Below are 27334 nucleotides of genomic sequence, written 5' to 3' on the forward strand. Positions count from 1 at the left end.
AGGATGCTGCCCTGGGAGGAAGGGCTGCTCCGTACGGATCTCCAAAATGCGTTACTGCTCCCTCCCTTGTCCCCCCTGAGGCTGGGCAGGACCCAAAGATGTTCCTTCGGGTCGTCTTTTCCCGCTGAGGCATCTCCCCCAGCTCCTCCGTCCTCATCCTCGGGGAGCTTCGTGAGAATTAATCGCCTGGTTTGGAAACCAAGTCCATGGAGCACCTGTGTTAAGCAGCGGCGGTTCCCCTGCCTGCACCCATTCCGGGTCCGATCCTCGGGGACACCAAAAAGTCAGAAGCCCTCTTGTTCCAGGAAGGGTCACCCAGTCCTGGGGAGCTCATGGGGCCGAGGATGGGGCTGGGGAGTCCCCGCTTCTTCCCCTCGCCTCTCCCTGCCCCAAAATAGCAGAAGAACATGACTGACGGGAAGGCGATAGCTGATCCTCCTCGCTTCTCCTCCAGCCACCGAGTGCAACCCGAGACGAGGTGGCGGTGGCATTTGGGAGCTGCGTGATGCAAGCCCGAGCGAGGCGACACCGTCCGGCAGTCTAGACGCTGAATATGACCCTACCTTTTTTTTTTTTTTTTTTTTTCCCTCTCTTTATAAATGGTCTCTCCTCCAGTACAGAATGTCCTCTGCCTTCTGAAGTATTTGTAATATTTCCACGCCCTCAGTTGCCAAAAAAACTTCTATAAAAAGCTGCTATTTCTGCAAAACTGAAACCCGCTGGTGCTCCTAGATGCACAGCATTCCCAGGGCTTCGCCCGGCTTCGTTAGCATGCCGAGCAGCAGCCGGCACGGCTGGGTGCAGCTGGAGTTAAACGCAGAAAGGCCTTGGAGCAGAGCACGGGACATGGGGACAGTCACTCCTCGCCCTTGTAAAATTGCCCCCCGTTGCAAATTGTGAGGGTGCAGCCCCGTTCTCCCCCCATGGCAGGACGTGCCCTGCTGCCACCCACTCTGCCTCTTGCCATTTGCACCCAGAAATATTCCTTTAGGTTCCTCTTTGCTGGAAGAGTGCCTTCAATCTCCTCTTTAAACCTTTTTATCTTCCCTCACGCCCTGCCGCATAACAAAGCAGTGCTTCTCCTAAAATGCTGGGGCTGAAATGGGGTCCTGGTAAATGCATGTGAGCGTTTGAGGGGTGGCACCGGCTCTCCCCTGGTGCGGTCTGGGGATGCTCAGCAGCACCACGAGGATGCTTGGAGGCATCACGCACGTCCCAGTGCAGAGACAGAGCTGGCCGAGCAGCGAGGCAGGGTTTGCTGCCTTCTGCTACCACGAGCAGAGGTTTGGCAGTAGCGCAGCTATTTCTAAATATGTCTAGGGGATGGGTGTGGAAGGAAATCTTACCATTTAGAGAGTCTGCCAAATTGCAATGTACTCAGCTTTTTAAATTGGGAGGCCCGAGTGTGCCGCTGCCAACTTCTTCATTTCGCTCTTTTCCTCTTTTATTGCTTTCCTATACTCGTCCACAGCTGTTGTGTAGGATCCAGACGAACACCAGAAACTGGACTGTAAGAGAAGTAACGAGATGGAATCGCAAAGTGACTGAAATGGAAAAAAGTATTCCCCTTTCCTCCCCCCCTCGCCGTCCCCATTCTGCCTGTCGAGTAACATCACTTCGTATGTCACTGCGTGAGTCAGTGAATTTTTTCATCCTTACTCTTCTGTTGACAGAGACCCTTTAAATAGCCTTCCATCCTGAAGACATTAGGAGGTGCTGGCAGACCCGGTCCCGCCACCTTCCCTAGGATTATTCTCCCTCTGATGGCTCTTTATGGCCCGATGCAGAGGCTATAAGTGGATTTATTCTCTTGTTTGTGGCACTTAATCTAATGAGTTTAATTCGACTTCAGCTGCAGTTCAGAAACTTCAGGGAAAGGCTCGAAGTGCCGTCTGGGCTCTAAAAGGCATCTGGTTAACTGGAGCCTGGGGATTCCGTCCCACTCGTGGAAAAAAACATCAAAACATTCAGCATTTGGCTCCTCCTGTCTCTCCGACGGCCCTTTTTATTAGCCTTGCGCTAACGGTTGGCTCCGTCGCTGCTCTCTGCCTCCTCCTCCTCCTCCTCGTGGGTCCCCCCCGACCGATGCCGCCTGATTTTGGCTCCGGGTACTGCTCACACAGCGTCTGCAAGAAGTGCCCTCAACTCTGCAAACCCCTCTGACAGCTTCAGAGACCATTTTTTGGGTGGCTTTGCAGATCGCTGCCCCGGCAGCGAGTCGCTAATCCAGTGGGCGCTTGGGTTTTCCGCAGGGAATTTGGGAAGGCAAAGCCCATGCCGGGGTCAGCCCCGGTTTGGACAGTGCCCGTGACACTTGTCAGGCATCTCAGGAGGCTTCGCAGGATGTCCTGACAGAGCTCCTTGCCTGGGGCAGCAGGCGCAGAACTTGGCTTTTACCCAAATAAACATTTAAGCAGCCGGGCAGCTGAAGAACCCATAATAAAATGTTCTGAATGCGCGTGGGTATACAAACCCAGCAAAGTGCTGAGGACCTGCTCCGCCGTCAGCTGGGGTACCGCCTCCGGTACAACTGGGCTCTTATCTCCAGGCGTTCCCAAAGCTATGTGCTTTTTTTTTTTGCCTTAGGTTTGTTTTGCAGACTTTATCTTGAATGAGTTTATGTTAAAGATAAGGCAGTGATACCTAGGTCTGTCAGCTTACGCCTCGAAACAGAATTTGCTGATTCAAAAAAAAAAATCGTAGTCTTAGGTTTGAAATGGGAAAGGAACGGGTTTTGAGGTCTCATTTTTCTAAGAATCATCATGTTGAAGTGCAAAGGCTGTAATTTTTATGAGTCATTGGTTCAAGACATTGGTGATCCAGTGCAGAAATAACCCACTTCAAAACACATTTCCTAGCTGAGGGTAACTGGACGAGCATTAAAGAGAGGATTTCCCCTAAATGCTGTCTGTGCTACCAGTAAAATTATGGAGTTTTCAATGCTTCAAGAGCTAGGCTAACCAGCTTGCCGGCCTTTTAAGGCAGCCAGAAATGGGGTAGAAAAATGAATGGCAACTTCTTCAGAGAGTTATTTTTCGTAAAATATCAAAACTGGATATTGAAAGTAGTGTGCTTTCCCGTACTTTTAAATTTTGGAGAAGTCGATACGTCCTCAGACACCACTTCCAGTGGATGATGCCTTGTTGTGGATGTGGTCGGTACAAGAAAACCACAGATCTGATCTCTCATCATGACAAGAACACGTCCCTTAGAGCTCTCACATCGTCACTTGGTGTCCCCTGACCCCTCGGTGTGCTGCTTCGCCGCCTGTGGGACAATCAGGGTGGTTTGAACCTTCAGTGGGGACAAAGCAACAAAATCCCCCCTTCTTTCATGCCAAAACCCATGGGTTTTGATTCTGTCTCTACATTCCCAACTCCTTTCCCATGGCTGGGGCCAGGGCCAGCCGCGACGCACCTTGGTGTTAAAGATGCAGCAGCCGCGTGATTCAGCCCAAAAGAGCGTAAATTTTGAATTTTACAGCCTGCAGGGCAGCTATTTTTCTTCAAAGCCAGTTTTCTGGGCGCAGTCAGTCCAGTGTCCTGTGGAGAAGGAGGATTTCATCCCAGCTCTGCTGCTCGTCTCCGGGTGGGAGATAAATGGGTACAGCTGGGCCGGGTGAGCTGTGCATGGGCTGGAACAGAAATGAGGGATTACACGGGAAGGAAAGGCCAAGGGTTTGTCTGCAGCGAGACACAGCACAGGCACAGACAGGCTCTTGCAGGCGAACGGGAAAGGAGATGCTGCAGGGAGCAGAATGCCTTTGTCCAACAGTTGGGGAAATTTATCCTGGAGGCTGAAAAGCCGCCTTCCCCGTCACGTTTCTGAGATGCCTGCTATGAAAATCACATGCGTGTGCTCCCCTCGCCCGAGGGCATTTCCCTCTCTCGGTAAAACCCAATGGGTTCGACGGGCCCCTTCTGCTGGGGGGGCTGCAGAAATGGTTCCCACTCGGATCTGGCTGAGAAGAGGTTTCTGAAGCAGGTTTTGGTGGCACTGCCCCTCCATACAAGCATCGTGGTGGCTGCCACCAGCCGTGCCGGGGCTCGCGGCAGGAGGAGGAGTAGCTGGGTTTCCACGCGCTTGCACAATAAATAGAAATAAAATGCTAAATGGATCATTTACAGTAATTTCTCGTAGATGTTGCCAATGCCATCTGTCTTGTGTGTACAGACAAGGAGTCTCTCTTTAAACAAACACAGGCCCGGAGGATGACAACAAAAGCATAAATTGAAGAGCGAGCTCACAGCGCATCAGGAGGTCGCTGCTGCAACCCACCCGCTTCTGCTCGGAGGTGACCTTTGGCAGGAGCAGCCTGGTGTCAGCCGAAAAACGGGGAGGAGATGTTAACTGAGGCCTTCGCGTTTGGGTTTGGGGCTGGAACTGAACCTGGGAAGATGTTTTACCCCAGAGGACAGCTCCAGCGAATGGCTATCTCCAGGCGCAGCGTGACTTACCGAACAGCACAAACCTGTATCAAGGACTTGAGATTTCTCACTCCGCTTTTGTACTTTAAAGACGTCTCTCTTGCTTTTATGGCCAGAAGAGAGGGGCTGGGGCTCTGAGCAGCTCCTCGTCCTAGTTTCCAATTAACTGGAGCACTACCATCTGCAAGCCCTTACACCCCGGACAGCCTCTGCTTTAGCTACAGTAACTAAACAGCATGTTTGCCAAGCTCGTCTCTATTCAAAACACGCTTGAAGAGCCTTTGTAAACTTATTAATCATAAGCAGTGTCAAGCGTTTTTTTCACCAGTAGTTTACTGAAAGATTGAAAAGCGCAGCCAGAAAATGTGCAAAGTTGCTTTTCACTTTTTCTCTGATTCGGGGGTAGGAACTGCAGACACGCAGACAGTGGTGTTCGCTTGCCTCTTGTGTGCTTGTAGCACGGCAGGGCTCATTTTTATTCCCCCTGCAACCCAAATTTCTGCAGTTGGCTTCAGCGGGGTTCTGAAGGCTCTGAAAGGCCGGTTTGTCCAGCAACCAGCTCTTGAGGTGAAACTTGTGGTTTTTCACTTGAAAAAGTGCTCAGCGGCGGAGGAGCAGCAGTGCTCTTGCATGGCAAGGATGCTGCTGTGCTGTGCCCCGCGGCGATGCACGGCTTTGAAGCAGCTGCCGAAAACTTGCAGCATCCTTTGTAATCCGAAGATAGCGTCATGAACAACTGAGAAACTATAAAAAGTCGCTTTGAAATCAGATGGTCAAGCGTTGGGCCGTCTCCAGCAGATTGCTCTCAGGAGCCGAGCTTGGCCTGGAGCCCTTCTCTTGGCCTCTTTGAATGGTTTCAGCTGAGCGGCAGCATCAGTTGCTAATGCACCATAAATAAACAGCAGAGTATAAACCTTGCTAGCAAAATACCAGGGGAACTCCTCATTTTAGGCTCTGCTGCGTGTTGTCCCATGCTCATGATCCTGGTTATCCCAGCAGATTTTTTCTTAATGAGATAAGCTGGAGGCAAGAAGAGTGAATCAGAAGAGCTGTCTGTATTCGCGCTCCGGGTATTTATTGCTAGAAATGGTCAAAAAGTAGTGTTGAGCGGAGGTGAAACTAGCTGTTGTGGGGAGGGAGCTCAGCATGATGGACAGTGTTTGTGTAGTAATAATAAATCAGTGTGCACTTTAATTAATTAAAGCTGTGTCAGAGGGTGGTTTGGGGTGGGAGACCCACGGTATGGAAGATGGGTAAATCCAGAGGTGCTGGATAAGGAGACACCAGGACAGAGGCACCCGTCCTTGCATGTCACCTAAAATCACATCCCCCCGATGTGGCAGGCACAGCCAGGTTGTTAGTTGTGCCCCAGGGGAGAAGCAGAGGTTGTTGTACAAACAGCACCGCAGGCTGGGCGTTGTGGTGCCCTTTGTGGGATGGGATAGCCCATGCTGTGGCCCCATGGAGCTCACGGTGTCTGCAAGCAGAGAAACAAAGTCCAGGGACGGGACACAGCCTGCCAGGGAAGCCGTGCTGTAATAAATTTAAAAAAATAAAGTAATTTTTGGAATGTGCTGTTTATAATGGCAGCCGTACCCTGGCAAATGTGGAAACTGCATCGTGTCCAGCTGTGTGATTTAGCGGCGCTGCACCTACGTAGGCTGCTGGGTCCTGCTCCATCCCGAGTGCTCCAGCTGGGGATGCTCCAGGGATGTGCCCTGTGCCTGAGCACCCAACGGGAGCGTGGGCTTGGAGAGAAACAGGCTGGGGATTGCTTACAAGAAAAGCCAGATGTGTCTGTCCGCCTGGGGATGGTGGGAATCGTGTCTGATAGAGGCAGATCTGGTTTCTTGGCTCATGGTGTGTCGCTGGGTTGGGGCAGAGCCTGCTCGCAGCCTGGTGTTCTCATCCGTCGTTTCTCACAGGGAAAGAGGCTGGGGTAGGAAACATCTGCTGCATCACGGAGCAGCACAGATGTGTCCTCTTCAGGTCACATGCTGGCCACCGAATTCCAGGTTTAATGGTATCCCTGTGGCTGGGACCAGACAGCAAACTCCCACTGCTGCCGGCGTGGTCACCACATGCGTTGGGTAAAATGCTGACTGTGTAATCCCTCATGGTTTGGGTGATTACCGGTTGTCCTGCTCAGCATCCCTTCTGGTGGGGAAGTGCAGCCTGCTCCGACTCTGTGCATCCTCTCCTCCCTGGTGGACGAGCCCTCGCGCCCTCCTGGCCATGCCAAATGAAAGCAGCAAGTTTCTCCCCAGGCAGTCCGATAGGTAACGTAACGTGTACAGCTGCAAGCTTCAGTGTGCAGCTGAGATGGGAATTGTGGTCACTTTCCTTAAAGCGTCAAGGATTCACAGCTTCGCACATTTCTGTGCATTTTGGGGGAAAACAGCTGGAGACCACCAAGGGGCTTGAGCAGGGACAGCCAGCTGCAGGGGCAGCTCCAAAGCTCTTCCGTGCAGGCTCAGGTGTGACCAGAATCTCCTTTTTTTTCTAATTTGAGCAGTACTTCAGAGCTTGCAGATCTTTTTGCAATCTTTCATCATTGCAATGAAATGGCTTTGTGCCCAAGTGAATGCCAGGACAGTTCCTACCTATCAATCTATGTGGAGCAGAGAGGAGATGGAGCCCTGCTCCCCGCTTGGGGTCCCCGTGCCAGCAGGGACCTCTGGACACCCTCCAGAGGGTTTCTCCTGAGGGTTTCTTTGGTCTCTGCTTTCCCGGAAAGCTCCTTCCCACTTGGAAGTGGATGCATGAAGTGTGACACCCCAAAATACCTTTGCCTGGATATGATCACCCCAAGCCCCCAGAACAGCAAGAGCCCAGTGATGGAAACCAAATGTGTGGCTCTTTAATTGGCCAAGCTGGAGTTTACGTGACAAGAATTGATTCCTGGGGAGGATTTTGTTACCCAGTCACCCAAATCATGTAATCCCTTTTTCCTACATATTTTTATGTGTTTCTCATTTTCATTAGTCATGCAGATTGTGCGCTTTGTAGAAGCAAACCATGATACTGCCATGGCTTGAAGCACTGATGCACTTCGATGCTCTTCATTTTCAGTTATGTGGTTTTAGAATTATTCCATCTGGTTTGGGGCAGGGAAGTGGGAGAGGCTGGAGTCCCCCTTACAGGAACCCCTGCCCCCAGCCCCATCCAGCCTGGCCTGGGGCACCCCCAGGGATGGGGCAGCCACAGCTCCTCGGGGCAGCCTGCGCCAGGGCCTCACTGCCCTCTGAGGGAAGAATTTCTTCCTCATATCTAATCTAAATCTACCTTCTTTTAGTTTAAAACCATCACTATCACTACATGCCCTTGTAAAAAGTGTCCCCCCCAGCTTTCCTGCAGCCCCTTTAGGCCCTGTCAGGCCGTTGTGAGGTCTCCCCGGAGCCTTCCCTTCTCCAGGCCGAACACCCCCAGCTCCCTCAGCCTGTCCCCACAGCAGAGGGGCTCCAGCCTCTGAGCATCCTCGGGGCCTCCTCTGGACTTGCTCTAATATGTCTGTGTTCTTCTTGTGCTGGGGGCCCAGAGCTGGACGCAGGGCTCCAGGTGGGGCCTCACGAGAGCAGAGCAGAGGGGGACAGTCCCCTCCCTCGCCCTGCTGCCACGCTGCTGCTGGTGCAGCTCAGGACACGGGCGGCTTTCTGGGCTGCAAGCACACATTGCCGGCTGGTGGCGAGCTTCTCATCAACCAACACGCTCAGGTCCTTCTCCCAAGGGCTGCTCTCAATCCATTCCCTGCCCAGCCTGTGTTTGTGCTTGGGACGGCCCTGGCCCAGCTGCAGGACCTTGCACTTGGCGTTGTTGAACCCCATGAGGTTCGCACAGGCCCACCCCTCAGGCCTGTCCAGGTCCCTCTGGATGGCAGCCCTTCCCTCCAGCACCACACAGCGTGTTGTCATCAACAAACAGGCTGAGGGTGCGCTTGATCCTACTGTCCGTGTCATTAAGAAAGACATTAAACAGTACTGGTCCCCATACAGACCTATGAGGGACACCACTTGTCACTGCTCTCCACCCGGACGTCGAGCTGTTTGCTGCGACCTTCTGGATGCGGCCATCCAGCCAATTCCTTGTCCACCAAATAGTCCACCCGTCAAATCCACATCTCTCCAGTTTAGAGACAAGGATGTTGTGCAGGAAAGACAAGGATGTTGTGTGTGACATTTCTAGTCTGATAACTAAGTAATTGGCTTGACTCTTGTGTTGCTGCTGTGGATGGGAGTGAACCTGGCCCGTCACCTAGGTGCCTGAATAGAGGGGTTAAATATGTATAAAGAAAGATATAAAAATAGATAGTTAAGGTATAAGCTGCTGGTGCAAGGAAAGTGGTTTGTTTTGTACAGACTGGGTCTCAACTTCACTTCTGTCCATTGCAAAGCAGGAAAATCAGCCAAGAGATTGCAAGTCACTGGGTGTTATTCCTAAAGGATTTTCTTTTTCTTTTTTTTTTTTCCCATTTTTCCATCCTGCCTTTGTTAAAGAGGTCTGTTTTTTCCCCAGACATCAGGCATCCAGAAGAGCTCTCCCTTTTGAGGAAACCCAGAGATCCATCAAAGAAAAAAAAGAAGAAGCTGGATGATCAATGTGAAGACGAAGCCTTTGAGCTGGAGGGCCCGCTGATCACGCCGGGGTCGGGTGAGTCTGGGTTTGCTTTGTGGTGATGCGCTTATGGGGAGCAGAGTGGGAGGAAGCAGCCAGGTAATAAAATGGGAATGCATGCGGGGAAAAAATGTATAGCAGTATTGATCTGACCAAATTCCTTAAGGTCTGTGCAAGAAATGGACCCCGAATTATTTCCATAAGTTATCCAGGGCTGCTGCACGCGGTCGTGACGGCGCAGATGAACGCCTGGGGCTGTGAGGTGTGCAGGGGAGCAGAACAACGCCAGGCTTTATAAAATAATAAAGAAACACATAAAATAAAAAAGAAAGTGTGACCACTTGAGCATGCAGATTGTGTTACTGAAATGTTTTCTTACCCTATTAAGAAAGAAGTTAAATGGAAAACCATTCCTAACTTCAAATTCCAGGTGCGTTTTAGGCAACACCGCTGCTTTAAACCTTATTTATAGCCCACCAGAAATAGTCTTTTTATTAATTGCATTAGTGCTCCCTAATGCTAAGGGCGTGGCTATAGGTGGTAACGCTAAAAGAAAGCTCTCATTGTCGGGGGTTTCTTGCTGCTGCGGGAGTTTGCCAGTGTGGCTCACAGAGCACCGCTAACGAAGCAGCACTGCTAACGGAGCAGCACCGCTTGCCGCAAGCAGCAAATCAATGCCGGGAGTGTTTGCAAGCAGAGAGGTGTTCTGGCTCTGCTCTGCAGCGGCTGGAGGCTGGGGCTGGAAGGATGAAGGCGGTCAAGTGGGAGCACTTTAACCCTAATGGACTCGCGGAGACAGCCACAGCGATGCGTGCTGGCGGGCGGGCGAGTCGCGTCTGGCTGCCAGAGCTCCTGGATTTAAATCCAGCGACAAGAGGGAAGCAGGGCAGCATTAATGTTAAAAAACAAACAACCTTGGGATTCAGTAAATTTGTATTAATTGCTCTTGAATTAACCAAAGTACAAGTGAAGGTGACAGCAGCGTGCTCAGTGGTGCTCTGCAGGCACGGTGCTCACCCCTGCATGCCTGCGGGCAGCTTCGCACGGGGCACGGGCACAGGGGAGGGCTGGCATCTCCCCTTTTCGGCAACCAACTTGGGGGGGCAGCTGTGGGTCTGCATCCCTTGTGGGATGGAGGGGCCCGGGGCTCCTGCACGAGCTTCCCAGCTGCTCAGCACCACCCTGGGCACTTCTGGAGGGTGGGCTGCAGAAGCCCCTTGGGAGCTTTGCAGCAAGAGAAAAATACTTCTTTTCTTCTTCTGTTCTCACTCTTTCTCTTCTAAGTGACTTAATAATACTTCTGGACTAGTCCTCATCCACTCCTGGCTAGAGGAGCTTTCCCTGCATCTTTCAAAGCTCCGGCCAATTTTCATTTTCATTTGGCATTTCCATCAGGAGAGGTAGTCATCAGCCTTTCCGAAAGGCAACGTTCGCAGAGAGCACCTCTGTTAGATTAATAGGAAATACTTGGCTTGCTTTGTGGGAAACGTATGCAAAAGACATTTTTTAATTTAAATTATTTATTACTCTTTCAGTGAGTCACTTTGAACTATCTTACAGTTTATTCTTTCCTGCACTACTTCTGTGAATGAAAGGACTTTTGCTGCAGGTTTAATTACTGCAGCTACCTGCAACGTTTAGGTCCTATTAGTTAGACGTCATGTTTTTAATCTGAATTAATTGTTGCTGCTGTTGTTCCAACATCAGTTTGTGCCCTGAATGCTTATGTGAAATGAGTTAACATTTCTGGATCTGCTTGTTTCAGTGCATATAGATTTAATGGGCATTTTTTTGTCACTGAGGACCCCACATCTGGCAATGCAACCAATTTAAACCTCTGTAGGCAGAGCTGTCAATATACCTGCAGTAAGTATTGCCCAACACTTTCCACTGAAATTCTTGTTTTCACTTGTTTATGAGTTAGCCAAGCTTATAGCTATTTAAGCTGAAACTTTCCGTGACATTGCCTGCCACAGGCAAATTTTTTAAGGAAAACTTCTGAAATGTTTCTGAACGACTTCAGTGGCCTTCTCAGAAGGTGATATGGAGAACATCCACGGGGAAGCTTTGCTCCTCTGTGCTCTGGAGCAGAGACTCGAACAGAGGGGAGCAGGGCTTGCACGTGCATGGATGTCCATGTGAACATCTGCCTGATTTGGGGCAAGAAGTGGGTTTTCCTTTCCTTGCTCCATGTTCAGCCCTGTCCACGTGAGGCTGGCACAATGCAAGGGCCGACGGATGGAGGCAAGGAGAAGCCGCTGCCTTCTCCTTGAAAGCGTGAAGCTCAAAGGGGGATATTCCCATCCTGCCGTGATTCCTGCAGCATTTTTGCTCAGCCCCAGTTTCCAGCTCTGTCCCAGTGGCAGGTTCCCACGCTGCTTCCCAGTCCCCAGGCTTTTGGTCAGAACATGAATCCCAACCAGGGTGCCAGCCGACCCAGCAGCAGCATTAAAAAGCATCCCAAAGGTTTTCTTGTTCGATGGCGCCTGCCAGCTTTCACTTACATTTTCCATCCTACCAGACAGTTAATAACTTAACAAAGGCCAGTTCCGTGTATAACCCCCTCAAAACGGCGTGAAGTTGGTTCACTGACGTCGATTGTGTTATCTTCCAGATGTCGTATCACGTAGCTCGATTCCAGATCGGACCGGATTGCTGGGCCCAGATGTATCCCTCTAATTCAGTTCAGTCCTAAATATTGTGGGAAAACTCTCGATCGAATCCTGCAGCGTTACAAAGTGTTTGGAATACTTTTTTAATATTCTCTGAAGTTTTTTAATATACTTCAGAACAGCTGGGGATGTGGAAGACATTTCATCGTGAGGAGACAGATGAAGCTATCTGGAGCTGGGTTTCCAAAATGCAGAACCACGCATGGAAGAGCTGGGGGGTTGCACATCTTCCCGACAGGATGGATTCAAACCAGTCTTGTGGCTCATCTTTCTGTAATTTCTTGCACATTCAAGGAGCTAGTGCTCTTCTAAGGTATATTTTGGGCGCATTGTATCACACATCTGAGCAAGCTGGAATGGGAAACGTGATTTCGAAAGGACACAAGCCAAGTATTGGTCTTCCTAAATAGTGGTGCACAGATTTATTCCCGGCAAATGATGTTGAGCTCATTGCCTGATTTTTATACGCAGTGGAATCACTGCCATTAGGATACACTTGTTAAACCTCCTTTACTTTCAAAATTTGGATTTTATACTCTTAGCATAAAAATCAATGCTCCCATGAGATAAGTAGGGACTCATTAGCTGTCAGCTAATATGGGATACGAGATGCCAAGTTAGGTTGGATTTCTTCTCTTCGTAATTTGTAATTTTAAAAGTGATTTTTTTTTACCTGTACAAGCTGTAAAACTTCACCTAGGATTAATGCATGCCTTGTGATCAGTCCTGCACCGAATAGCACCACTCGCTCAGCACATTAATATCAAATAGGCCATCTAAGCAAGCTTTTCTGTCCACAAAAATGCCATGTTTCCGTGCCTGGCCAGTTCTTGTAACATGAGCAAAAGAGCGTGGAGTCACTTGGGTTACTTTGCCTGCCGAGTCAGCTGGCACTGCTGCAAATGCTCAGAAAAATAGTGCTTTTGATGAAAGTTGTGTGCAAAGAGACGGGCGAGCTTCTGGGCAGCTTTGCAAGTGTTTCACGTGTCGGGGAAAAAACAGGTTTACAGTTTGTTGGCTACTGAGGGCGTGCAGCGGGGCAGCAGCGGGAGAGCACGCATCTTGCGGCTGCATCGCTGGAGGAGCCTCCCCGGCAGTAAATCAGGGTGAAAACATGGCAGTTTCGGGTCTGTGTTGAGAAGTGGCAATTGCCAAAACCACAGAATCACCTCGGTTGGAAAAGACCTTCAAGATCATCAAGTCCAACCGTTAACCTGACCGATCGCAGCAGTTTGATGCGTTGCTTGCAGGAAGCTCAGAAAATCCACATCTTGAGTGTCCCGCTCGAAACCATTTGGCAAGAAAGACAATTTTGCAAACTCACCTGAAACGCCTCCCTGATTTTAAGCGAAATCACTTTAACTAGGGGAGTCTCAGCCAGAGGCCGGCTCTGCACTGGGGTTTGGGTGGTTAAACCTCACGTGTGCTATTCAGACCTCTTGCAAACATTTGTATTTTCAGCTCCGCTCCTTCCCAGCCCTCCCGGTGACTTTCTCTCGCCTTCTCACTTCCCTCCTTTCTTTCCCTCTCCATAGGCACCGATATTCTTTACATCGGCCCCGTCAAAGGTGAGCTCCACCTCCTTAGGACTTTTGTGCTCTGCCTCTGGTCTCTCTGGCCGTGCCCTTAGTTTATTTTCCTGCTCCTCTAAAACCTTTGACTTCCAAAATCTTTAAGCGACAGGTAATGCCGGTAAGTGGGGGGCCGCTCGTGTCCCAGCTCAGGGGCAGGCGCCAGCTCCCGAGGCTGGCGGCCTGGGAGACCTGAGGGTTTTCCCATGGATTCAGCCTGGAATGGCTTTTCCATCAGTTTTGCTCTTGGAGAAGAGCTGAGAGAGAGAGAGAGAGTGAGAGATTGGGACAGCTTGTCATGGGAAAACAAGCAGCGCAGTGTTTTCCTACTGCGGAAAAAAATGGTCAAAGAAAAAGGGAAGGTTTCTCATCCGCTGGCTTCGTTTTTGTGTCTGAACTGGCTTTGTACGGAGCAGGGCTTGGCCGCAAGCTAACTCCCGGCGTTTCTTCCTCTCGCTGGTAGGAAACATATATTCGAGCCCGGGACTGTACAGCAAAACCATGACGCCAACCTACGACGCTCACGACGGCAGCCCCCTGTCACCCACGTCCGCCTGGTTCGGTGACAGCGCCTTGTCGGAGGGGAACCCGGGCATCCTGGCCGTCAGCCAGCCCGTCACCTCCCCAGAGTCCCTCGCAAAAATGTACAAGCCACAGGCGCTTCTCGATAAAGCCAAAATCAACCAAGGGTGAGTTCAGGATTTGTTTTTCTTCTCTCTTCTATTTTTTTTTTTCCTTAAAAAAAGGGCTTCCTTAAAAAAAAAAAAAAAAAAAAGATATATGTGGTTTTAAATTGCATTCTTGAAAGCGTCGTCGCGAGTTCGCCGGAGCTCTTCGTGTGTGTTATCCCTTGTTGACAATTTACAGATGGCTGGATTCGTCCCGATCTCTTATGGAGCAAGAGGTGAAAGAAAACGAGGCTTTGCTGCTCCGGTTCAAGTACTACAGCTTTTTTGACCTGAATCCAAAGGTACAGAGTTATTAATTTCATTTGCGCCTTGCAGGCGAATGTTTTGGGCGAAGGATGCCTGTGTCTCTGACGTGCATTTGTGCTGGTAAATCCTCCATCACTTCAAAAATTGGTGGTGCGTGCATCGAGCCTGGGTGTGCGCACTGCCACGTCCCGGGCTGCCACAGGGCATCGCTCGAGGTGCCCTAAGGGATGCTTTGGTGGGTGGCCATGAGGCTTTCCAGTGCTGGATTGACGCGAGCCTTGAAAAAGGTTAATTGGATGGTCTTTGCTTGTGCCGGGAGCGTGGGAGATGGCGGGTCGTGCTGCAGCACGTGTTTCACCGCCGCACCATTTCTCGCTGTGCGCAGTACGACGCGATCAGGATCAACCAGCTGTACGAGCAGTCCAAGTGGGCCATCCTGCTGGAGGAGATCGAGTGCACGGAGGAGGAGATGATGATGTTCGCAGCGCTGCAGGTAGGAGATGGGCCCAGACACTTGTGGTTTTGGGTGATGTGGATTTTGTGGCTCTGCAGACATCTCCACTGATGCGTTGGTGGGAGGTTGGGCTTCTCATGCTCGTTTCCCATCTCCTAATACTCACTTGAGCTTATTGGGCAATTTAAATGTTTTCTGCCTATTACTTCTCATGAAGAAGAACCTAGTCCTCTTTTACCAAACATGTTTATGTCTGCCTTAACTTTTAGTTTTACCCTTTGTGAAAAACCCCAGTAAGGACACTAGGTTACTGAACTGTGCATTCCTGGCACGCTGCCCCCTGAACAGCTGGTGATAATCTGTGGGTTTCCCAGAACTATTTATTTATCTGTTTTATGAAATACTTGGTGTTATTTGGCATAAATACTACACCTGCTATTGACTTCTGTGGGATGGATGGCAGGCCATTTACTATGTGTGGTCTGGCGCTCCTTGTTGCAGTAGGATGCAAAAACATCCCCAACAGGAGCAGGAGTCTGCTCTTAGGGCCCCTCCCAGGAAGAAAATAGTGAGAACAGAAATGTGAGGACTCTGTTTAACCCTCTGAGCAGTCCAGAGGGGGTTGTGCATGGTCCTTAGAGGGAGATTTTGCAGACTTTTTGGTTTTCCGTGGTAAAAACAGCTGCAGTGCAAGAGGGTGTAAAGTATGTGTGCATGAGCACACCCGCACGTTGCATTAGCTCAGCAGCATAACCATCGTCCTGTCACAAACATGGGCTGTGCCATTAAAGCAAAAGTTTTTTGCCATGGCCAGCCCAAGGTTTCCAGGTCGCAGGAGCACCTTTGTTCACGGGGCTGTGCCTTGCCTTTCAGTACCACATCAATAAGCTGTCCATCATGTCGTCGGAAAACCACCTGAACAACAGCGACAAGGAGGTGGATGAGGTGGATGCTGCGCTCTCCGACCTAGAAATTACTTTGGAAGGTGGCAAAACGTCAACGATTCTGGTAAGGGCTACAGCTGGGGGTGTGGTGGCGTGGAGCCTTGTATGTCCCCTCCTCGCCTCTCACCAAGCAGGAATGCTTTTTTTCCATGCATCCAACCAGTTTTATTTCCTTCCTCTCCCTTTTTTTTTTTCTATTTCTGCTCTTGTTGAAAAAAAAATGACCATGGTGGAGCAATGCAGAACACAGAGCCCAAGAATATTTTTCATTAAACTGGTGTTTTTTGAAATAGAGCTAGGTGGTTTTGGTGGCAGGGGACTCCAGGCAGTGTCCAGTGTGGGGCCAGCATGGAGCTGGTAAAAGCTCTTTGAGCATGGGCACGTGTTGAACCCAAGGCTGCCGTCTGTTTTGGGGGTGTTTCCAGTTAATTTAATTGGCATTGCCACAGGAATTGAGTGCATTAACACTTTTTTCCTACAAAGACTGGAAGTCCAAACTGTGTTGGAGAATTTCTGGAGGAGCCAGGATCTTACTGAGCCCCCTGCACCAAGCCACCTTCCCACTCAAATAATGGAAAACTCAAATAAAACTCATTTGGTTTCTGTTCTCGCAGCTGACTTTCCCAAATTCCTCACACTGAGGTTTCTCTTCCACCGTTTTCTAGTTCACGACAAAGTTTTACAGTATCTGAAACAGCTGCCGTGATTTTCAGAAATAGCTTATGCTTTTGAAACCCTGTTTTTATTAGACTGGATTTTAGCCTGGAGTGGGCTGTGTCTGTATTTCAGAGGGTTCCTTTCTTTCTGAGACATTGTTTTAACACTGGCTTCCCACCTTCAAAGTTGCAAGGCCCGAAAATTAATTTGCAGAAAAAGGACGAGGTCCAGTCAGGCTTTGTCGGCACAGCCCCGCTTTTCCAGCACTTTTGGACATTTGAGTTTCGTTTAAATTCTGAACCTCTCAAAACCTAAAAACCCTGAAATTTTCCAATCTTACAGTTCATGTAATTTTTTAAGCGTTTACAAAGGGTCTTTTGAAGTTAACATCCACACCTAGCCTGCAGATATTTGCAATGTTAACCACTGCTGCTCATTTTAGTCTTCCCCCAGGGAGAGCACCATCACTTAGATGCAACAGAAATAGGGACCAGTTGTTAGAGCCAAGATATCTTTTATAATTTCCTTGCAAAGCAGATTTGAAGTGCAGTACTAAGGAGCAGTCCCTGCCAAACAGGAGTGAAGAAGACAATGATTCATCAAAAAATATCCGTCCCTTTCTGTACCGGTTGCTAACAGTAGCCATTTCCAGAGGCATTCGAGTAATTGAATACGGATAATGGGCAATTAGTGGATTGTTTGTTTAGATTCTGCATTTTTTTCCCCATGGTATCTATAAACAGCATTGCTCATTGCAGACAGAAAGTAAACTGTCTTGCTGCTGGAAGCTGCTGTAGCACTGTTTGCTTTCTTTGTCATTCGAAAACCCTTTAGCTGGAGCTCGTGGGAATTGAAAATGCCACCCTCTGTATTCTACTCATCCAAAATACAGAGGTACACCAAGATAAACTCAATATGGAAAAACTAGGGAGGCAAAAAAAGCCTTCCTAGACTCTCAGGAAGCCCTTCCACAGTCCTCCAGGGTAGTGCAAAAGCAGCATCTTTTTCTTTTGTTTGTAGTGTAAGGAAATCTTAAAGGAAGAGAAAAATCCCTGCGCAAGCACGAGCCAGTGTGACAGTCAGTGACCTGGCTGGGAACTGGCTCCTCAGGGCCCAGGCAGCAGGAATTCCTTAAAAAATATGAAAGATTGTCCTCTGGTTTCCAAAAAGCACTTGTGCAGTAGAATTTCTCTGTGTGCTTCACCCCTCCGGGGCCCCCACCTACCTGGGCTCTGCTGCGGCAGGTGACTGAAGGGGATCATTTTTATTTTCAGGGTGACATCACTTCCATCCCGGAGCTCGCCGACTACATTAAAGTATTCAAGTAAGTACTGATGGGAAGAGGTGCTTGGGAGGCATAAGAGCAGTGAATAATTAATGGGCCTGACGCCTAATGCCCGTTTCTTCCCCCTCCTGACTTGAGATTTCACCGCACACCGCTGTGTTATGGTGCATGAAAAAACCACTGAGCTGTTTTACCGCAGCTCACAGCATCTGGGCACCCTCGCTATTAAAACCTTTTACTTCTTCATCCGGCACTTGGCACAGTCACTGGGTGTTTCGCGCTGTCCCCAGCCAACCCATTTGATCCCGAAGCTGATCACTTCTTAAATATCAAACCCAATGCAGCCACCCCGGCAGGTGCGCTCAGGATTTATGGGCTTTGTTAATTTTGCTGTAACTTGGGTGCTGGTGCGTGGAAACTGGGAACGGCAGCAGCTGGACCCTGGCTAGCACTTTGGCAGCCACGGTTGCCTTTTGCAGTCCACTGCCTGCTGCAGCACAGGTGACGGGGAACGGTTTGGAGACGGTGAATAAACCTGATGAGATTTCACAGGGTAGGAACAGGAGCAGAAGAAAAGCGGTGGCAGCGAAATAGCTCCCTAACAAGCCTTTATTTCATAATCGTGTGGTTCTGGAGCCAGAAGCTGCTACTTGCGTGCTGAAAAGCACTTTTCTTCCTCTGCGGACGTGTGGTAATGAGGCTGGTCCCGCTCTCCAGGCTTGCGTCTGCTCCAACTGGGGCAAAGTTTCAAGGCTGGAGCCTGCGCCATGCTTCGGAGTGGGTGGTTTTTTTCCCCTTAAAGCAAACCATCAGACAAAAACCTCCTTGTTTCCTTTGATGTGCTTATTTGCCAATAAAATCAGGCACAACTCAAATTGCTAATTGCTCACAAATTGGAGCACCAGTGGTCAGGAGAAAAGACGGAACCGCAAGAAGATGCTGGTTCCCTCCTCCTGTTGGGTGCAAACTTCAAACCCTGAGAATTGCAATTTGAGTCCAAAAGACACCATAAAGGCACCGGCGGACAGTCTGGGAGCTGGGCATCTCACCTCTGCTGCCTGCACATTTTGCCAGCCTAACTTCTGCATCTGCTTCATGGCAAGTGGCCACTTGCAGCCCGATTGCTGCTGCCCCTTGACGACAGGGAGCAGGAGTGAAATCTATTTTGGATGTGCCTCTTGTCGTGCTTCATCAGGGAGGAGCTGCAATATATTTCACTATTATGTGTATGTGTTGTGTGTATACATCCCCGTCTGTCCCTGGTGGTGCTGCAGAGACTCTAGGGACAGCACGTGGTGGTGCAGCTCCCCGGCAGGGGCTGTCCTGGGGTTGGACATCCCCCAGGCTGCTGGCAGCAGCTTTTCACGGGTGACACGAGTTTCCCAGTGCAGCAGCTGGCCTAGGAGCTGAGCAGTCCCTTGAACCAAACCCCATCGCCTGGCGAGCCGCGGATTTGCACAGTAATGTCCATCAACCTGTCTGGCAGGCCCAAGAAGCTGACACTGAAAGGTTACAAGCCATATTGGTGCACCTTCAAAGATACCTCCATCTCCTGCTACAAGAGCAAAGAGGAAGCCAACGGGACACCTGCCCACCAGATGAACTTGAGAGGTAAGAGCAGCATACGCACGCTTGCAAGGAATTCCGGTAATTGTCTGCCACTGCTGCATCTTGGCTTTCCACTCGTTTGTGTTCCTGGCATGCCATCCTAGGGCTAGATAAATACATACGTGAAGGAAAGAGGGTGACTGGGTTTGATATCATGGTATAGACTTAGATGTCTAGCAAGTGTGTGGTCCACAGCCCCGTCAGAAAGTGCTGCCACCTCCTCAGTAGCACGGCTGTTGGGCATTCCCCACTCTGACCAGCCCATTTTTCGGCTGCAGAGCAAAGCCAAGCAGGTTTATGTGAGCCCAAGGAGACAGTGTCCCAGTTTCCTTTTCATCACAGCTATTCAAAACTGCTGAACCAACTCCAACAGCAAAGAATGAGCCTGAGCACACTGAGCTGCAGAGAGCAGACCGTGCTCTCCTTCTGCTCCTGGAATATTTTTTTCTTCCTCCCCCTGGCACTGTTTGTGGGCAGCCTCGCTCAGGTGCTCCCCACAAGCCTTGCACACCAGGTTTCACATTCCTCTGGCTGCCTGCTGTTATGTCGAGTCAAACATCCCTCCTCCGAGAGCGACCAAACTTCAGAAAGGTTACTTTTTTAACCACACAGACAAATTTTGCGATGCCAAATGACTTTAGGCTGCAGCCCTGAGAATCCCAGCCTGCAGTACATTTATGGGAGCTTTTGGCATATTTTCCTTGGCCGTCCCAATTCACTACCCCCGCGCTGGCACAATGGCTCGTAGCCCTTTGCAGACACCGAAAACGTGATGCTCACGCTCACCACTAAAGATCGCAGTGAGCCCAGCCATAATAGTGACAAAGGGCTCAGGATCCAGCTAGCCACCTCTTCCTGCACTTCCATGAAAATTTAGGGGTCACGTAGTGTTTGCAGGCTGTTGGGTCCATTCCCAAGGCCAGGGAAGGTTTGGGAGATGAGTCCAATGGGCAGGCGTTAGCCTCAGCCTCGTTGCTTTCAAACCAGATCTTGCTTGCTTCCCTCTTTTTCCCTCCACTTGGAAAAAGAGCCATCTGTCAGGGGTTTTGTCCCTGCGACATGGAGCGCTTGTCCCGTAGGAGATCTGCTGCAAGACCTGTGAAGCCGTTTGCCAGAGTTTAGCTGGAGTGCTTTGCCTTTTCTTCTCCTTTTTTTTCCTCCCCCTTGCTGAAGCGCACGTCTTTACACGCACGTTGAACGTTGGCTCCCTCGTTGCAGGATGTGAAGTCACCCCCGACGTGAACATCTCCGGTCAGAAGTTCAACATCAAACTCCTGATCCCCGTTGCGGAGGGAATGAACGAAATCTGGCTTCGCTGTGACAACGTAAGTCCGTCGGCTCGCCCCGCGTGGCGTGGGCCGTTTAGCTGCTGCTAATTAAAACAAACAAAACCCCAGAGCACGTTTGCGTGCGGAAGTATTCGGTGCTGATATTACGAGCAGCCTGAATTGGGAGTGCCGCATCTCCTCCACTTGGTTTTGTCCCTCCGTCCGTGTCGCGGCGGGGTTCTGTCCGTCTGTGGCTGTGCACCAGGCTCCCCAAAAAGGACACTGGGTGTTCCGGCAGGCGGGGGACGGTGCCAGCTCCCCCTGCTGATGGTGCACGGGTCTCGTTTGGGCTGCAGGAGAGGCAGTACGCCAGCTGGATGGCCGCCTGCCGCCTCGCCTCCAAGGGCAAGACGATGGCGGACAGCTCGTACAGCATGGAGGTGCAGAACATCCTCTCCTTCCTGAAGATGCAGCACCTCAACCCGGACCCGCAGCTGATCCCGGAGCAGATCACGACCGACATCAACCCCGAGTGCCTGGTGTCTCCTCGCTACCTGAAGAAGTACAAGAACAAGCAGGTAGGTGCCGGCCGCCTCGCCGCAGCCTCGGTACGCACCGGGCTCCGCACGCGCCCGCTTCGGCAGGAGCCGGTGGTTAACGCTGCGTGTTTGGACACCGCCTTTGGGTTGGATGCACACGGTTGCTAAAATGAGCGCCCACTGAAGTCCGCGGACCCGGCAGCAGGGAATGGCACCCACCACCATCGTTAACGCTGATAGGTGATGTGCACGCAAGCAGCCTGGGCTGTGGGGAAGCAATCAGTGTTGGTTCCTCTTGGAGCTGTTTTCACCCCACGCGCGGCGCTGCAGGAGGGTGCTGGAGCAAAATCCAGCAAAGTCGGGTCCAGCAGCGAGACCAAATCCCGGTGCTGGGATCAGAAGTTTGCACAGAGCGGGCGCGGGAAGCCTCAGGATGAGCGGAGTTGCAGTTGCTTGCAGTGCTTTGTACAGACTTGGCTGTAACGTGGTTTGCATTTTTCTCTCTTCGCTTTTCCACTACTTCAAAATGCCAGTCTTTGAAACATTGCTTCATTTTAAATTGCTGTGACTTGCGCTTGAACTCCACACTATATTCAGTCCGTGCATGACAGAGCTGAACTGTTTTGTGGTAGAAATAAATGCATGGCATTCTGAAAGACATTATATTTCAGTTCAGCAGCAGAAATAAGGAAGGCATTGCTCCGTGGCCTTTCGGTGACTTAATGGTTCGGCTGCTGCTCCGCAGCCCGTGCTGTATCCGACCTCTCAAAACCAAGAAGAAGGCTACAACTCAGAGAAGCAGGAAAAATATAACTTTTTATTGGCACAGCACGATGATTTCCTGGCAGTGGAGTTATATTTTATATAGCCCTTATTATTCTTCTGAATAAGCCTTTATATCCACTTGGATGGAGGAGAGGCTGCATAAATATCCAGTTTTAACATATATAATACCTTCTAGGCTTGAACTCGGTAAAATGGAGGCACCTGGAAAAATATTAGCCCGCAGAACTTGCTTACCGTGCAGGTATCCTCGCTATGGAAATAACCCCTGTCGAACCGTGGGGACGAGCAGGAGCCCTTGCCTGGCTCAGCACCCCGTGGGCATCAGCCGAATGTGGCCAGGGGCAGAGTTTGCAGCCTCAGAGGCTGTTTGCTGGGAGTGGCTGGGAGGGACAGACAGAAGGAAGGACAGAGGGAGGAGGGAATGCAAGGAATTTGGCTGTGAGGGTCCCCCCGTGCCCCGGCACAGGGGAGGAGGAGGACGTGCAAAATGGAAGCTGGCAATGGGCCTCGCAAGATGATTTTAAGACGCAGCAGCCCCAAACCCGCTCAGGGGTTGTTTTTCTCCACGTGCCGCTGCAGCAGTGTAGGCTTGGCAGGTTGGGTTTGAGGAGTGCCAAATACTAAAAGCAAAAAAAAAAAAAAAGAAAGGAAGAAGAAAGTAAAAAAAAACATTTGCATTCAGGGCTCTCAGCTGCACGAGCTGGGAATTGGCAGGGGTTTGATGTCCCTGCCTTGTCCCCAGGCAGCGCCTGGCTCTGCTGGTGGCATCCCGCAGCCGCTTCTTACCCCAGCAGCATCTCCATCATTTCTCTGCGTATCTCAGATAAAAGCAGCTATTGAGCTCAAGGCCTTTTCCGTGCAAATAAATAGAGTTGAGTTTGCACAGAGGCAGGGAGAGGAGTGGGAGAGCAGGAATTCTCCGATCAAAACCATTTCCACGAGAAGCCGGCACCGCACCGGCACGAGGGGCGAATCTGCTCGCTTGTCCCCTCTCCGCGCTTGCGTTCACCTTGGCTGCTTTTCTGCCTACGAAATTGTGCATGGTTTGGTTTTTTTTTTTATTTTGGCTTGAACTTTGGTTTGCAGATAATTTGCTCTTTTTCTTTGCTTTGTTGCCATATTTCTGATCGCTTTTTTTTCTTTCTGCCTCCTTTTCTTTTTTTTTTTTTTTTTTTTCGCCTTGCCATCTACAGCCAGGCTATGTAAGAGACTTGGTAAGTGACAGCAACAATAAAATTAAGTTACAAAACTTAAAATAGTCTAGACCCCCCTTTGGTTGTGAGAGCAGCAATGAAAAAAACTAACAAAACCCATCCTCCCTGAGAAACTCTAGCCCCGTTTGTTTTTTGTAATGGTCCCCAGTGATTTATGCTGCGAAAGTAGAAACCCTACACCAGAAATTTGCCCTGCCATTTGCTCACATCCTGCGTCTTAAACTAAATGAGTCTGAGTGCTCTCTGCCTTCAGACAGGTCAGAGCTCTATTTGCTTTCTGTGTCTGGAGACACTAAGCAAAAGCAGCTCCATCAGCCGTGGTCCCGCTCTTTGAGCAGCAATAGCTGAAATACGTCCTCGGGGTAGAAATTGTCGTTTATCTGCACTGCTGATAACGGCGCTGACCTGCACCGTTCCCAGCGCCGGCCGAGCTGTGCCTGCTGGCGTGGCCGCGGCGAGGGGGGTGCCGGAGGCGCCGCTCACGAGCCCCGTGCCTAACGCCGCCGTGTCTCACCGCACCCAGATCACGGCCCGCATCCTGGAGGCCCACCAGAACGTCGCCCAGATGAGCCTCATCGAGGCGAAGATGCGGTTTATCCAAGCGTGGCAATCGCTGCCCGAATTTGGCATCACGCACTTCATCGCAAGGTCAGTGGGCGTGCTGGGCAGAGCAGGGTGTGTGCCATGAATAAACACACGGCGTGTGTGCCATCTGAGCATTTTCCTGGGATTGGGAATGACATCCTTGGGTTAAATCCGTCATCTGGTCAGAATGAAGCCATAGCTCTCCAAGGAGAGGGGATTTGCACGTACTGCTTAGGACCTGCAAATGCACCCCTTCTTTCACACCTCTCCGGTGGCACATCCTGGGCTGTGAAGTTGCACCGGAACCGAAATTAAAAGCATTAATCGCATCGACTGTGTTGGTGTTAATCACGTCGATTTATATTTTAGAAGTTAACTGGGTTGCTGGATTTAACACGTTTAGCTCCGCGTTAGCTCGCAGTTGCTAATCCCTCGCCGTGCCGCAGGTTCCAGGGGGGCAAGAAGGAGGAGCTGATCGGCATCGCCTACAACCGGCTGATACGGATGGACGCCAGCACGGGCGACGCCGTCAAAACGTGGCGGTTCAGCAACATGAAGCAGTGGAACGTGAACTGGGAGATTAAAATGGTAAGAGGGCAGATCCCAGCTGTGCACCTTGTGCCCTGCGCCCAGACGTGTGCGCCGCAGGGTTGCAGGGCCCTCTGCTCGGTGTTTTACGCACGTAGGCCACTTCCCCGCTTACGTGGAGAAGACATTGCTGTCAGTTTTTGCACATCAGCTTTTAAAAAGTCAGATTTTTGTTGCTGTTTTCCAAAGCGTGGCTTCTGGGAGGCGGTTTGCTGGCACGAGGCTGGCTGGAAGGTCACGGTGCACTGCTGGAAACAGGCAGAGCGATAACACGTTTTACTAAAGCTTTCAGCCCCTTTTTCTGGAGGTAGCTCTGGAGTGGCGTCCTTCTGTGTTCACATAAAACAGTTTCTCCCCACCTCCACCCTCTGGAGATCCATCAGAGCCTGTCTGAGCTGCTGGTGGAGCCAAGTGTGACCCTTAAAAACGAGGAAAGAATTCAACCTTTAACTAAGCCGGTTACACACTTAACGCGTAGCAGTTTTGGCCTGGTCTCTCCGAACACCCACTCAAGGGCAGTGAAACAGAATCAGACTTCAGGACTGAGCTTCAGGCGCGATCCTAACCAGTAACAGCAATGTGCTGAGCCTTTATCCATATTAAAACCCATTTACTTGCGGCTCAGCTCAGACTTTCCTGTAACTAATGCAAAGCAAGAGCAGGCACTTCACTGAGCTCCAGAATAGTTGTTTTTTTTTTCCAAATGGCTACGTTTGGGTGCACAAACTGTGCTCTTTCCCAGCGCAGCACCCGACGAAGGCTTCCAGTGTGAAGGCTCTTCCCGCATGCTTCAGGGCACGTTGAGAGCCGCTGGCACAATTATTCAGGCTCGGAGTCTTTGTTTGGACCCAGTTTGCAAACCCCTGTACCCGAATTGCCCAGATCTTCTTTTTCTGCCAGGAAAACCCCGGCATTGCCCCTGCAGAGCTGTTGGCGTCGGGGGGACAAAAAATTCTTGAGCATCGGGATGGGCAGGCTGTGCAGTCACTCTGAAGCGAGCTCCCCAACCCCGTAAAACATTCCTATAGCAAAACTTTAGCGTATAAATCCACAATACACTCGCAGGGGAACCGGGAAACAAATCCCAGCCCTTATTAACAGTCCCGTGTCCAGCCTCTGCTTCTCGTAAAGCGCAGGGTGCGCACGCACAGGCTCAGCGCCGAGAGGCACGAACACGCTCTGTAACGGTCTCTGAGGCGAAGGAGGCTTGCTCCTTCCCAGCAAGAGGCTTTTCTGCCCCCAAAAATTTTAGCAATAATGCTTGCAGCACAGTTTATGTAGCTGGGTTTCTCTCGGGCAGCACAAACGGTTCATGGGGAAGGGACGCGGCGGGGATGCGCGCGGTGCCCCTCACGCCGTGGTTCCCTGCCCTAGGTGACGGTGGAGTTTGCGGATGACGTCCGGGTGTCCTTCATCTGCACGGAGGTGGATTGCAAGGTGGTGCACGAGTTCATCGGCGGCTACATCTTCTTGTCGACGCGAGCGAAGGACCAGAACGAGAGCTTAGACGAGGAGATGTTCTACAAACTGACCAGCGGCTGGGTGTGAGGCCCACGTACTGTACGCCGAGAGGAAACCCCGTGGCCATATTAATATTTAACTTTAAAAAGCTGTCATTTGAAATATGCTGCTTAATAAAGTAAGCTTGAAATGTATCTTTTTTTTTTTTTTATCATGAAAATTTTTGCATTACCAGACCAGTTAATCTGTGTGCACTAATGAGCACTTCTGTTAATTTGCTATAACGAGACCGTGCCTGGGCCAGGTGATGCTGCCTGCCCCCTTTAGATACCGAACGTGCCGGCAGATCGGGATCAGATTTGACTGACCTTAAATAGCCAAATTTCTAACTCTAAGCCATCTTCTTTGAAAGCCATCCAGGGCTTTAACTATATGAAGTCTATTTATCATGTTTAATGCATGAGTGTTTTATTTTTTTTTGTGTTCTTGTTTTTGGTTTTGTTTTTTTTTTTTATTATTTTGTAAATTTGACCTGTTCGGAAGTTGTCCTACCCATAAGTAGAATTTCGATCTCTCCTTTCACACTACATGCACCAGGACTGCTGCAGGTGCCTGACATTATTTTGGAGATAGCTGCGTGTGGCCTTGAAGACGACCTTCTGTTAGTCTGTTATAGCTTGGTTTATTTGTTAACTTTCCTTTTGATAATCATTTATATTGTCTTTTTTTTTTTTATTTTTACACCATATTGTATTATGACACTTTTAGTATTCACCAGCATAGCCACTGTTCTGCCTATGATATGCAAACTTTTTCATTACCATATGAAGTAAAGGTCTATGAAGTATAGATTTTGTGTAACTAATGTAAAAACACAAATTTTATAAAATTGTACAGTTGTTTTTTTTTTTTAACTACTCTCACAAGCCAGCTAGAATATCGCATAGATCTGGTGTATCAGCATTAACTGTAGTATGCCTGTAAGGGATAAGGGGAGTAACCTAAGGGGGGCGGGGGGGGGGGAACAAACAAAAAACCAACAAACCCACCAGTTTCAGCCCAGTTTTTACCTAAGTTAAGTACGCCCTCGGAGCTGGGCCAGGAGACCCTCAGCGCCGGGCCCCGGGCAGGGGCTGCGTTAGCGGCAGCGGGTGGCCCGCTCCTCCTGATGCCAGGAATAACCAGTGTTGCGTTCCCGTAGTCTGCGGTTTCAAGACTATGTATAAATGCATTTTATTTTAAATAAAAGTCAAATCTTTTATTTAACCGCTGCCGTCGCTGGGTTCTGTGGTTGTGCTGCGCCCCCAAAGCCCTTCTCCGTCCCCTGGGGCTCCTCCTGCCCCTAGTTTGAAGGCTGAGGATGTGACCGGGGGGTGATTTAGGGGATGTGACAGGGGTGACTGAAGGACCACCAGGCTGTGCAGCGGCCTCGGGGCCACCCTAAAACACCCCGAGAGAGGGACAGGGACCCTTTGGGAAGGGCACAATCCAGCTCACGGGTTCAGGTTCTCTTTTCCAACGCAGCAGAGCTGCTGATGGGGCAGGATGGGGACGAGAAAGCAATGCCAGCCCTGGGCGAGGACGCACGCAATGCCCGCGGCATCTCCCCCGGGTTTGCTCGCTGCGGGCGGGGAGGAAGCCAGGCATTTCGCCATCGCTGCTGCATTGCTGCACCTCCCCTCCAGTTCATGCATTCCCCTCCAGTTCGTGCGCTCTCCCACTGGTTTTG

At 50.4% G+C, this 27334-nt stretch overlaps 1 protein-coding gene across 11 annotated transcripts in view; it reads left to right on the forward strand.

Moving 5' to 3' along the window:
- The window catches only part of FERMT2 (FERM domain containing kindlin 2), a 48323-nt gene extending 21452 nt beyond the window's left edge, over window positions 1-26871 (forward strand). For 2 of the 11 annotated variants that reach the window (XM_083837216.1, XM_083837218.1), the window contains 14 exons: window positions 8940-9074; window positions 13246-13278; window positions 13745-13970; window positions 14149-14251; window positions 14602-14709; window positions 15544-15678; window positions 17546-17595; window positions 19043-19167; window positions 20383-20489; window positions 20789-21010; window positions 22951-22971; window positions 23495-23619; window positions 24003-24144; window positions 25519-26871. In XM_083837216.1, the coding sequence (XP_083693342.1) occupies window positions 8940-9074; window positions 13246-13278; window positions 13745-13970; window positions 14149-14251; window positions 14602-14709; window positions 15544-15678; window positions 17546-17595; window positions 19043-19167; window positions 20383-20489; window positions 20789-21010; window positions 22951-22971; window positions 23495-23619; window positions 24003-24144; window positions 25519-25692 (1706 nt within the window). In that variant the 3' untranslated portion in view covers window positions 25693-26871. Of the gene's footprint in view, window positions 1-8939; window positions 9075-13245; window positions 13279-13744; window positions 13971-14148; window positions 14252-14601; window positions 14710-15543; window positions 15679-17545; window positions 17596-19042; window positions 19168-20382; window positions 20490-20788; window positions 21011-22950; window positions 22972-23494; window positions 23624-24002; window positions 24145-25518 lie in introns of all 11 variants that reach the window. The other 9 variants (XM_083837219.1, XM_083837223.1, XM_083837220.1 and 6 more) reach the window with 6 other exon arrangements.
- The last annotated feature ends 463 nt before the right edge of the window (window positions 26872-27334 follow it).

Source organism: Anser anser (assembly GCF_964211835.1).
Source record: "Anser anser genome assembly, chromosome: 5".
Lineage (NCBI taxonomy): Eukaryota > Metazoa > Chordata > Aves > Anseriformes > Anatidae > Anser > Anser anser.